General features: G+C 39.8%; 1 protein-coding gene across 1 annotated transcript; it reads right to left on the bottom strand.

The window, feature by feature from the left end:
* On the bottom strand, window positions 1-4,322 carry LOC308610613 (UDP-N-acetylglucosamine--peptide N-acetylglucosaminyltransferase 110 kDa subunit-like; the record flags this gene model as incomplete). Its single annotated transcript, XM_081259681.1, has 1 exon — window positions 1-4,322. The coding sequence occupies one exon, from the start codon at window positions 4,320-4,322 to the stop codon at window positions 1,182-1,184; it is 3,141 nt and encodes a 1,046-aa protein (XP_081115807.1). The 3' UTR covers window positions 1-1,181.
* Window positions 4,323-12,740: the final 8,418 nt, after the last annotated feature.

The following is a 12,740-nucleotide window of genomic DNA, read 5'->3' as shown; positions in this document are numbered from 1 at the left end:
GACAAGTTATTATATATAATACCCTAGAAGGCCTGAAACATAATTATCATATACATAGCTGGTCCTTCAGAGCTTTTTACCTATAACATGTTTTTTGATGAAAGTTATTTAATGTACTGGAGATAACTGTGACTTACTGATCAAATATTTGAATACTTATACTTACCTGGGATTTCATTTCTGCTGAAAGAAAAAGGAAGAACAGGACTCACCTAAAAAACAAACTTTAGAAATGAAAGTAAAAAGCTTATCACACACTATCACTTTTGGAAGCAGCATAGAGGGGCAGTCAACGGTAAAACACTGGTGAAATAGGTCAAAACTCTAGGCCAAAAATCCATTATTATTATCGTCAGTGACAGTACCACAACTGTGCCCTTCATAATTAATAAGCACTCCTAAGAATCTTCATTTGGCACCAGATGATGTGTTGAAGAGAAACACTCTGGGAGGTTTTGAATCACACTTGGTATTTTGTTAGCCAAGTTACAGGAGAATTTTTAAAGTGGGGGGAAGGGAAGAAGGAAACGGACCAGAAAAAGAATTGAAGCCATCATCTACAGACCAACAAAGCACTGAGAGTTCCAAACGTTATGTCAGACACTAAAGTGACTGATAGAGGCTCAAGTGGTTTATAAAACCTATAAAAAGACTACACCAGCAAAGTCCCCATTTATCGGTAGAGATCAGAAACTAAAACAAGGAATATTTTAGCTTAAAACCTTATCTCAAGAGAATCATATACACTTCACATGAATAAAAATACCTGAAACCAAACATTTTTAAAAGCTCCAATACCCAAAATAGAAAGAAAAAAATTAATTCAGAAGACTCAATCAATCCGTGATAATCACAAAACGGCTGGGCAATCTCTATCTCCCTTCCACATTAACCATCCATCCCCTGGAAGACCAAGGGAGATCAGACCTTCCAGACTTACCTTCCAGACCTTCCAGACACCTGGCTGCTGCAAAATTCGATGGAGACTCCTTGTGGAACAGCAGTTTCGCATCTCTTGGGTCTCTCCCTATCGTGATCATGCAGGAAGCAAGTCTGGCTGTGCTATTTCTTATCATTGTCTGTCACCCATCTGCACCATGCTATTGAAAAAGTAGTTCCCTTTCCCCCAGAAGGTTGAGGCTCAGCTACAGGGGTAATTCTCCTGGGCACACAGTCATTATTTAGGCCGACTCAGTGACTTCAACAGGCTTAATCATGTGATCAGGTTTGTTGCCAGCTGCATAATGCTCCCACATCTGTAGGTAGAGCCGCTCTAGTTCCATTGTGTATTGTTTGGTGTTGAACAGAGGGCTAGATGTTCTCTGCTTCCAGACTTTGCCACGAATTTTCTTCAGGTATTCGAGATCAGTTCCCAGTTTCACAGCTATCTCTTCATATTCTTGCCGATTTTTAGCAATCAGCTCAAGACAGCCTAAACAAGTGAGCTGGGAACCTGCAACTCGGGAAGCAAGAGTCTCTCCTGGCATAGTCACCATGGGGGTCCCTGCCCAAAGGACATCCATCCCTGTGGTGTGGCCATTACAGAGTGGAGTGTCCAAGCAGACATCAGCCAGCTGGCCTCTCCGAACATGTTCCTCTTTAGGAGCAACAGGTGAAAAAATGATACGGTTTGGGGGAAGGCCCATATTTTGTGCGTACTGTTGAATATTAGCTTCTCCTGCTGCTGGAAAACGCAACAGCCACAGTACACTATTGGGAACACGCTTCAGAATATTTGCCCACATCTGCAAAGTAGATGGGTCAATTTTGTATAACTGATTAAAGTTACAGTACACAATGGCATCTTCCGGTAACCTGTACTGAGAACGTGTGGTTACAATAATGGTACGGGGAACCTCCTCTCCAGTGGCAGCCTTATTGTTGATCAGGGTAGTTGCCAGGCCATTGCTAATACTGAATCCATTCATTGTAATCTGAATTTGTCCTCTGTTAATCATTTCAATAACTGCTTCTGCAACAGTATTCATAGGAATGACAGGCATATTAAGAGCTGTATTACTGCTGTCTGCGTTGTCTTCTCCATCAGGACATTTCATCTTGACTATTTGCACATCTGATAGACTATCAAGAAATCCTTGGAGGTCGATGCCATTCAGCACAATCCGATTGTCATAAATGTGCCCATTGGACTTAAAATCGATGACGGCTTTTTTCTTCAGGTGCGGGAACATATTAGTATGATCACCAATAAAGAACGTATGGGGCATATAAGCCAGTTTCTCAGAATACTGCTCAGCAACTTCAGCAGGTGACGTTTCCTGATCAGTGATGATATAATCCATGAAAAGCACGCCACTAGTCCCAGGGTACCCCAGCCACATTGCCTGAATAGGAGCTGGCCTGAGAGCAAAGAGTTCATTTCGAGCACCCCTGGTATAACCATTCATATTTACAAGGATGTGTATACCATCTTGATGGATGCGATCAGCTGCTTTCCCATTGCATGGAATCTGAGAAAGATCAGTGAAATGATTGGCTTCTGCCATCACCTTCACTCGGAAGTTTGTGCCATCATGTGGGCTCAGGGCATAACAGAATATCTCAAATTTATCAGAATTGTGCATGCCTGGAATAGACTGCATAAGGTGAGAAGTAGGATGGTTCCCAAAGTCAGAACTCACGTATCCTACACGCAGTCGACCATCACTGAGCTTCAAGTCTGTTATATGTTCATACGGTGGTTTATGAAGGGCACTTATATTAGCCAAGCAGAGGTTCCCATGCCTCTCAGCAATAGCCTTCCTGAAGCCATGAGGAAGAGGATAGAGCATACTATGATGAGGCTGCACAGAAGGCAACCTATTCTTCTCCAACTGGTCAGCCACAATGCTGACCAACTTCTTCATTCGCTCATCATAGTCTGTCCAATCACAGACAACCTGCAGGCAATGAGCCAAATTACAATAAGCGTCAGGAAAATCAGGTTGAAGCTTCAGAACAGTGAGATAAGAAGCAATTGCTTCTGGAATATTCCCTGAATCCTGGTGAATGGAAGCCAGATTGCTGTGGGCATCCGCAAATGCAGGGTTGATCTGCACGGCACGAGTATAACACTCCAAGGCTCCCTGAACATCCTGCATCTCCCATAGAGTGTTTCCCATATTACAGTACGCATCAGCAAAGGTAGGACTGATTCGAATAGCCTCCTTATAATGCATCAGAGCTTCGTGCAGTTTTCCCTGCTGCTTCAATACACTTGCTAAATTTGAATGGGCATCAGCAAAGTCTGGGCAGAGCTCTAATGCTTTACGATACAAGTGAACTGCGTCTTCACTGTTTCCCTGTTCTCCTTTGATATTGGCTAGGTTATTCAGAGAGTCTGCATGGGTGGGACACAGCCGGAGAGCTGTACGATAACAATCTTCTGCTTCAGCAACACTGCCCTTCTCTTTGAGAGCGTTGGCTAAGTTGCAGTAAGCATCAGGGAAATGTGGTTGCAATTCAATAGCTCGCCTGTAGGTGTCTATTGCGAGATCCATCAGGCCTTGCTCATAGTATACACAAGCCAGGTTGCCATGTACCACTGCATGATTTGGACTCAAGCTTAGGGCACGAAGGTAAGCTGCCACAGCTCTGTCAAAAATCCGTGCCTCATTGAAGACATTTCCTAAATTGATATAAGCATCCAGAAAATTGGGGTCAAGGGTGACAGCCTTTTCAAAGTGATGAATTGCAAGCCAAATCTCCCCTTGTGCATTGAAAACACAGCCAAGATTACTCCAAGCTACTGCAAAGTTCGGTTGCATCTCAATTGCTTTCAAATAACATGCCTTGGCTTCTTCTAAGCCACCCAGGGCTTTGAGCAGGTTCCCCAGGTCACTGCGAACACAGTACAAAGAAGGATTGTACTGAAGAGCAGAGACGTAAGCTTGTACTGCTCCTTCCATGTCGCCTGCTGCTATCAAAGCGGCTGCCAGGTTAATATAACCATCGATGAAATCTGGTTTGAGACGCAATGCATGCCGGTAATGCTCAGTTGCTTCCTGCAACTGCCCTCTTTCCTTGTACACATTCCCCAAATTCGAATAGGCTTCTGCCAGAAGAGGGTTCTGTTTAATTGCCAGAGTACTAAAGTGGGCAGATCTGTCCAGCCTTCGACACTGGAAGTGTATAGATGAAAGTAATAAAAGTACACCAGTATTGCCTGGCTCTTGTCTCCAGAGCTGCATGCAGTGTCTCTCAGCTGTCTCAAAATCTCCTGCCTGATATTCTCGATGTGCCAGCTCAGCTAACCCTTGGAAGGAAAGCATACGTTTCGTTGGTTTTGTGCTGTCGGCCACGTTGCCCACGGAAGACGCCATCTGGAGCTTCTGGAGAGAGTGAAAAAAGGGAGTAATTGAGTCCCGCTGCCGCCACTACTGGCAAGAATGTTTCTAGTGGTAGCAAACACGAGCGCAGCAGCCGTACCACTGCTTTGGCATGCTTAAGCAGCGGCAACAGTTACCGGCACCGAACCTTAGGAACTATGGTTGGCCATCTACCTCTCATGCTCTTGAAATCTTAATTCTTAACCCTGCCCTCTTCCCCCATTTTTCTCCTAATCAGGGAATAAAAATTACCTATCCATTTGCCTTAGAAGAAATCAAAAGTCAGTAGGCCAAACACTTTTCAAAATATTGTTTTCTGTCCAGTTGGAAATGAAATACATGATTGACTTTTCTTCATCATTCATATAGTCAACGTGGAGAACATTAGGGCCGTGAATTTCAATACAGTAAGATGAGAAAATTTTAAATTGGCCTTCCCAAACCACTAATAAGTAACCGATGTTCTATAGAATGCTAAAATCTTAGAGACTGAGTTTGATATTTTAAAAGTTCTGCAAACATGAGCTAATTTCTCCTCATCAAATTTCTCATGCCTCAAACCTGAGTATCACTTTTTAAAAGATAAATTTATTTTTATTTATTTATTTATTTTTATCTTGGCTGCGTTGGGTCTTCAGTGCTGCGTGCAGGCTTTCTCTAGTTGCGGCGAGTGGGGGCTACTCTTTGTTGCGGTGTCCGGGCTTCTCATCACAGTAGCTTCTATTGTTGTTCCACAACTCTATGGGTTCCTTTTTAGGTCCTACGAAGAACCCTAGAAATTAGTTCATGTCATTATAGGTTTTTGCAAAATTGTCAAAAGTGAGATATTTTTATTTCCATCAGGTAAGTCCAGCGTCTATTTCTTTGTCAATTTTCCTTCTATCATATTCTGCTATGTTGGATCATATTGGATTGGTCACAGGCTTTCTTGAAATCTGGCTAAGGAGATGTTTTAAGTGAGGCTATTATGTGATTTTCAGACACCACCATATGTAACTGACTATATAATATCCCATTACAGGAATAACTTCCAGTACTCTTACTGACTACTCTACTGACTTAACTAGGACAAGACACAGAAGCGTAAGGACAAAAACCACCCTACAATATAGCCATGTCTTGCACTTCACAGCTCTCAAAGCATGTGCGTTTGAAGAAGAAAAAAAGAACTGAAAAGTATAAAACCAGAAGTTATTCTGTGGAAAATTATTTCAATCATCAGGCATGTGAAGGATAAGTCAAAGATTCAGTTTTCTTCAATGCTTAGTCAAAACGGAAATTTCCTTCTGTCAAGAATATACCCCAGGGCTTCCCTGGTGGTGCAGTGGTTGAGAGTCTGCCTGCCGATGCAGGGGACACGGGTTCGTGCCCCAGTCCGGGAAGATCCCATATACCACGTAGCAGCTAGGCCCGTGAGCCATGGCCACTGAGCCTGCATGTCCGGAGCCTGTGCCCCACAACGGGGAGAGGCCACAACAGTGAGAGGCCAGCATACCGCAAAAAAAAAAAAAAAAAACCAATATACTCCAGGGGCTTCCCTGATGGCACAGTGGTTAGGAAGTCACCTGCCAATGCAGGGGACACGGGTTCGAGCCCTGGTCCGGGAAGATCCCACATGCTGCGGAGCAACTAAGACCGTGTGCCACGACTATGGAGCCTTCGCTCTAGAGCCCGTGAGCCACAACTACTGAGCCTGCGAGCCACAACTACTGAAGCTTGTGTGCCTAGAGCCTGTGCTTTGCAACAAGAGAAGCCACCACAATAAGAAGCCTGCACACCGCAACAAAGAGTATACCCCAGTCGCTGCAACTAGAGAAAGCCTGCGCACAGCAACGAAGACACAACACAGTCAAAAATAAATAAAGAAAGAAATAAAAGAATATACCCCATCAATAATGTGTGTAATGGAATGGTGTGAATGAGTATTTTATCAGAATTCCTGTAATGCACAAACCTATAGCAGTACTGAAATCAGTAATGCATTTATAATAGTAAATATTTATGAGGAAGTAATCCATAGAGGTTTTCTCAAAGTTAACAATGAACATTAATGTGACATTATCAATAATAAATTGTGATGCTGAAATAAACTTTTCTAAACTATTAATAACTAAAAGAAAACTCTAATCAACCATGTGAAAAGAAATCTATGTCTATAAACTACAAAGTTTATTTCTTAAAATTTTATTTCTAAAACACATAAACTGTCATATGAGGAGGCAGTTAAAGAATATATAGCTACAAGAGTGGGGAAAAAGTTTTATAGAGACACATCTGGCAGTAGTTAATTTTCAAATGTCATTTTTCTAGATTTTGTGACACCTATAGTATTGATAATTGAAAGCATTTAAAAAATTGTAATTTGAAGGTTTGCTACTTCCAGGTAGAGTAAAATATTTAGAAGCAAAACAACATTTCCACTGAGAAAAATTTTAAAAGCCAAATAAAATAGTCAGCATTCAATCAAAAAGTTCTAGACATACCAAGAGATAGAATCATATGACTAAAATTCTAAGAAAAGAACAGATAATACACAAATATTTATATAAGATATTGTGTATATTTATCAGGAAAAGTCTTTATCAAGAAAAGACTTTTAAATCATCAAAATTAATATTACATTTTATTTATTTGTATATTTTATTTATATATAGATATTTAGATATTTATATAAAGAACTTAAAGTTAAAGCTCTAGTTAAGGCAGTGACAAAAGCAGTAGCAGTGGCAGTGAAAAGAAATGGTTATATTCAAGGATATTTTGTCAGTAAAAGTCCAAGATCAAATGTCTGACTGCATACATGGGATGGATAGACGGAGTGGGAAAAATCAAAGTTAACTATAGAGGTTCTAGTGAAGATGGGGTTGCCATCACCCGACCCAAGGGGTTGCTATCATGCCCAAGGTCTAGGAGACTCAAAAGGAAGGTCATGGTCGAGGAAAAGTTAATTGCTGGGAAAATAAGACTCCCAGTCTCTCCAGCTCCTTACACTAGTTTTTTTTTAAACATCTTCATTGGAGTATAATTGCTTTACAATGGTGTGTTAGTTTCCACTTTCTAACAAAGTAAATCAGTTATACATATACATATGTCCCCATATCTCTTCCCTCTTGCATCTCCCTCCCTCCCACCCTCCCTATGTCACCCCTCTAGGTGGTCACAAAGCACAGAGCTGATCTTCCTGGGCTATGCGGCTGCTTCCCACTAGCTATCTATTCCTTATACCAGTTTTGTTTTTCTGCTCATATACGTAGCAGTATTTCATTCAAGGGGAAAGTCATTGATCTGACTGGTCAAATTAAACACCATAGTTCAAGGCACATTTACAGTGGTTAGTTCCTCCACAATTTAGAAAGTAACGTTCACAATTTCCCTCTTCCTACACTGTGGAACACATTGGCCATTCCTCCAAAGTTTCCACTCCATAGAGTGGACCAGAGATGACATTAGCCCAGAACTGAGAGCTTGGCATGAGATGGTGTCAACCCCACCTAGAGCTCTGGCATAAGTTATGACCCAACCCAGCTGTACAGAGAGTTCTGCATGGAATCTTGTCTCAGCCATAATAATGTGATTCTGTTTTTCATTTGGTTTTCTTCTTTGCTTAACTTTCCCTGGCCACTCTGACAAACAAAATTTCAGGCAATCCTGGGACACTCACTAACTTTATTCCATCTAATGTTATCCAGATTCCCAAGAAAATTACTAACTATAAAGGGGGAAATTTGGAACATGGTGAGTTTTAGGTGCCTGAAATATACAGGTAACTGAATCCAGTTAAGTAGCAAATTATTTGGATCTCAAATATGCCAGTAGAAGAGCAGACTAAGCTCAATTTAATGTACTCTTACTGGAGACACATGTAAATTCTGGGTCAGTTTTGAAAATGTTAACAGCACATAGCTGAGATTAAAAGAAAGAAAGGAGCACCTGCATGTTTCAGAAAGTAACAGAGAAATTAAATCCAGAGAAATAAGAGCAGACTGATGTGTATGCGTTCTGTTCCTTAGTAGAGGCCTTATGTACATAGGGGCTGGAGCTAGAAATCTAACATTACCTTGAGGCCAGGAATTTAGACTCAGGATGGAACAATATGGAGAAGTTAGTACAGATATCCTACAGAATTTTCATGAGGAACTGCTTAGTCCATTAAGAGGGCCAAGGGAGGTGGTGAGGAAGATTGATATCTCTTGAAAACCTTCAGGTACAGAAAACATCAGCACCTCTGAAAAGTAGGCCTGTCCTTCCCAGAGTTGTGATGGCCAGGTTGTCACTAACCTGTAAGGCCCTGTATGAATCAGAAACTGCAAGGAGAGGAATTCAAAGAAAACCAGATGCAGGATGGGTGTGGCAATAAATCCTAGGACCCTATCAGAAACAAAATTAAAACCACTCTAGAGGGAAATTTTAACAAACCAGGGCAGAGAGTATCCTAACCAGAATAAAATAATAATTCTGAGGAAGTTCCTTTACTTATTTAAGTAAGATTCAATACATTTCCATGGCCAGGCCCTTTAGAAGAATTCTAAAACATATACAAACAATTCATTTACATCTTGTATATCCCACCATCCAGAGCAAAATTCACTTAAGAACTGTACTGGTGGAAATTGGGCAGCACTATGGAGAAAATAAAATGTGTTTACCATCAAAAAACATGAAGGTAAGAAAGATAATGTCTAATTTTTTAATTATCCTGTGGTTTCTTGAAATCTTTTGGAAACCCAAACTAGAGAAACCTAGGAGGAAATGAAGATTTAAATGTTTAGAGATTTATCAACTCATCTATAAAAGCTTTATTAATCTCTTCTTTTAATAACATTCCTGAGAGGTATAAATGTGTCCAGTGATAGGGTTGAATAAGCCTGAGAGAATTTCAATTGTTTACTATTCTTGGTCAGCTCTTAAGACCTTTCAGGAGCATCTTGATTTTCATGGCCTCATCCAACAAAAGCAGGATATTTTACAGAAAGTCCTGGGCCACTTTTCGGCTTGCTTTTGTGTTTATGCTTTTGGTTTTTTCACATCGGGCGGTACATTAGGCTACCTATTGCATACTCCCTCATTCATGCATGCATTCACTCAAACAATATTGACTGAGTTGAGACATTTAATTAACACTCAATAAATGATGTTTAGATGAATGAATGCGCTTTCTATCAAAGTAAGTGTAAGTACTGAGAAAAATTACAGAATGTATGATCCCAGCCCCACAAAAGCTTATAACTGTGTTGAGGATATAACATATGCGGATGAAATAACTAATATATCATATTGGACAGTGTCTAAGTTCAAAAATGAGTTTTTATAAATAATCAGAGCCTAAGGAGCACAAAGAAGGGACAGTTCATTATGGCTTGAATCTATCAATAAATGTACATTTCAGATGAGATTTGAGATTGACCTCAAAGAAGAGGATTTAGATATATGAACAGAGAACAAAAAAGGCATGGTGATAGCATGTGCATAGATAGTGTGGCCAATATTTATGTTCTTCATTAAAGATAGTCAGAGATAACCCAAATGTAACTGTTTCCATGGGTCCATTCTCAGTATCCAAACAAAACGGCAAATCCTATCTTAGTAAAACTAATGAAAAACACAGTCTTTAACAAAGAGATTGTGAAGGAAAGGGGGAGAGAAAGGCTTGCATCCCACACCACACAACAAAACTTATTGAACTATTTGTTTAATTGTCTCCCTCTGAAAATTTCCTCTCCCTCTCTCGGTACGCGTCTCTTCTCCCACATCTGACCACACTCTACCAGCCATCTTTCCAGATCTTTCCAGAACTCTCCATCCTAGTTTCATTAGGCCACAATTTAAACATCTCACAGGTCTCCAGGATGCATCCCCATCACTTATTCCACAAAGACAAACAAAGGACACTTCTCAGGATCACGTTTCTTTGAAGGAAGAGGTCATGAGGAGTGATTATAAATAATATAAGGTGGAGAGCAGTGACTTAAAATACCATTTTTCACCTTAGAATGTGAATACAGGGAACTTTGGGAAACTAGAAAATCTAGAAAGGATTCACTGATAATTATTTATGTTCAATGAATAAAATAAAATGTAATAATACGGCTGAACTCTGACAGATTCACTTTTTCAAAAGTTGCTTTCACACACTTTCACTATTGGGATGTTTGATAAACACACCTTTCCTTCTTTACTTTCTTCTTTCTTTGCAGATACTGGCACCAAACTTTCAAACAATAACAACCTTCCCATAAGTCCCTTGCCAGGCAAGGTTAAGGTATAACAATCCAAACAAAGTTTTGAAGAAGATAACTGCTTGAAAGCACAGGAAAAGAGCTGGGTTTCTCTTATTCAACAGTCACATAATGAGTAATGTGCGAATTGGTTTAAAAAGTCTCTCTGCATGAGGGGCTAAGGTTAAGATTAGAACTTCTGAGGCCAGAAGAGCAAAATGACTACAACAATCCACATATTTTCAAGAGCTGCCCTTTGGATGTGAGGCATTGATTTTTCCCACTATTTTTTCAGCAACCCAACTGGTGTCTTTATTAAACGACATAAGAGAATACAGTGTGGCCAAGAAGGCTTAGATTTCCTTAGCCCCAAGTCAGATATTCTCCAGTGACTGTCCACTCAAATGAAAAAGAGAGATTTACAAGAGGAAACTGGATACAACTGAGTGTACTTTAATTTTACCTGAATTATTTGTTTTGTTTTCAATTCTCCGCTGAAGTGCCTACATTAATATATCTTTAAGAGCATTTCCTTAAGTTGAAGTATTCATTCAGTATATTCATTTACTATAATTTAGAAAAGCCAAATGATTTAGACAAATTCATTTCTATATTGCCACAACAGTGTATTGTGAACTAAATGACACCTGGCAGTTCTTTACTCAGATACTAACTCAATTAGAAGGCAGAACAAGGATACCTACCCATTCAGGGAAGGATAGGTCACTTAGCCTCTGTAGCTCTCTTAGGTCTCTTATCATCACAGTAACAAATTGAAGACTAAAAACCATATGATTATCTCAATAGATGAAAAAAAAGCTTTTGAAAAAAATTCAATATCCATTCATGGTAAAAACTCTCCAGAAAGTGGGCATAGAGGGAACACATACCTCAACATAATAAAGGCCATATACGACAAGCTCATAGCTAACATACTCAATGGTGAAAAGCTGAAAGCATTTCCCCTAAGATCAGGAACAAGACAAGGATGCCCACTCTCACCACTTTTATTGAAGGTACTTTTGGAAGTCCTAGCCACAGCAATCAGACAAGAAAAGTCAATAAATAAAAGGACTCCAAAATGGAAAGGAAAAAGTAAAACTGTCACTGTTTGCAGATGGCATGATCCATAGAAAATCTGAAAGACACCATCCAAAAATTATTAGAGCTCAAAAATGAACTTGGTAAATTTGCAGGATACAGAATTTATATCTAGAAATCTACTGTATTTCTATACACTAACAGTGAACTATCAGAAAGAGAAATTAAGGAAACAATCCCATTTACAATCACGTAAAAAAGAATAAAATACAGAAGAATAAATCTGCCTAAGGAGGTAAAAGACCTGTACCCAGGGAACTATATGACACTGATACAAGAAATTAAAGATGACACAAACAGCTGGAAAGATATACCATGGTCACGGATTGGAAGAATTAATATTGTTAAAGTGACCATCATACCCAAGGAAATCAATGGATTCAATGCAGTCTGTATCAACATATCAAGGGCATTTTCCACAGACCTAGAACAAATAATTTTAAAGTTTGTATGGAAACACAAAAGGTCCTGAATAGCTAAAACAGTCTTGAGAAAGAAGAACACAACTGGAGGAATCATGCTCCCTGGCTTCAGACTATGCTACAAACCTACAGTAATCAAAACAGCATGGTACTGGCACAAAAACATCGATCACTGGAACAGAATAGAGAGCCCAGAAAGAAACCCATGCACTTATGGTCAATGAATCTATGACAAAGGAGGCAAGAATATGCAGTGGAGAAATGTCTGGGCTTCCTTAGGGATGGTTTCATCAATTAATTTGTTTTCTTAAATGGACCATACTTTTCCATGTCTTTGTATACCTTGTGATATTTTTGGTTGAAAATTTGTCTTTCAAATATTATAATGTGGTATCTATGGAAATCAGATTCTCCCACTTTCCCAGGGTTTCCTGGGCTTTTGATTGTTGGAGGCTGTAGTAGTCTGTTTGTTTAGGGACCTTTCCAAACTATTTTTGCAATGACTGTTTTCCTTATTGTATGTACGCACTGAAGTCTCTGTTCCTTTAGTTCATGTTTAGCTAATGTTTTGACAGAGATTTCCTTGAATTCCTGCACCTAAAACAAACAAAAATAAATACACACAAGCACATCCACATGCACACCCAAAACCACACACCTCTGCCCATTGTGCA

Source organism: Mesoplodon bidens (assembly GCF_964165515.1).
Source record: "Mesoplodon bidens genome assembly, contig: HAP1_SCAFFOLD_397, whole genome shotgun sequence".
NCBI classification, from domain to species: Eukaryota; Metazoa; Chordata; class Mammalia; order Artiodactyla; family Ziphiidae; genus Mesoplodon; species Mesoplodon bidens.
The sequence above is the reverse complement of the archived record's forward strand: the minus strand, read 5'-3'. Positions and strand labels throughout refer to the sequence as shown.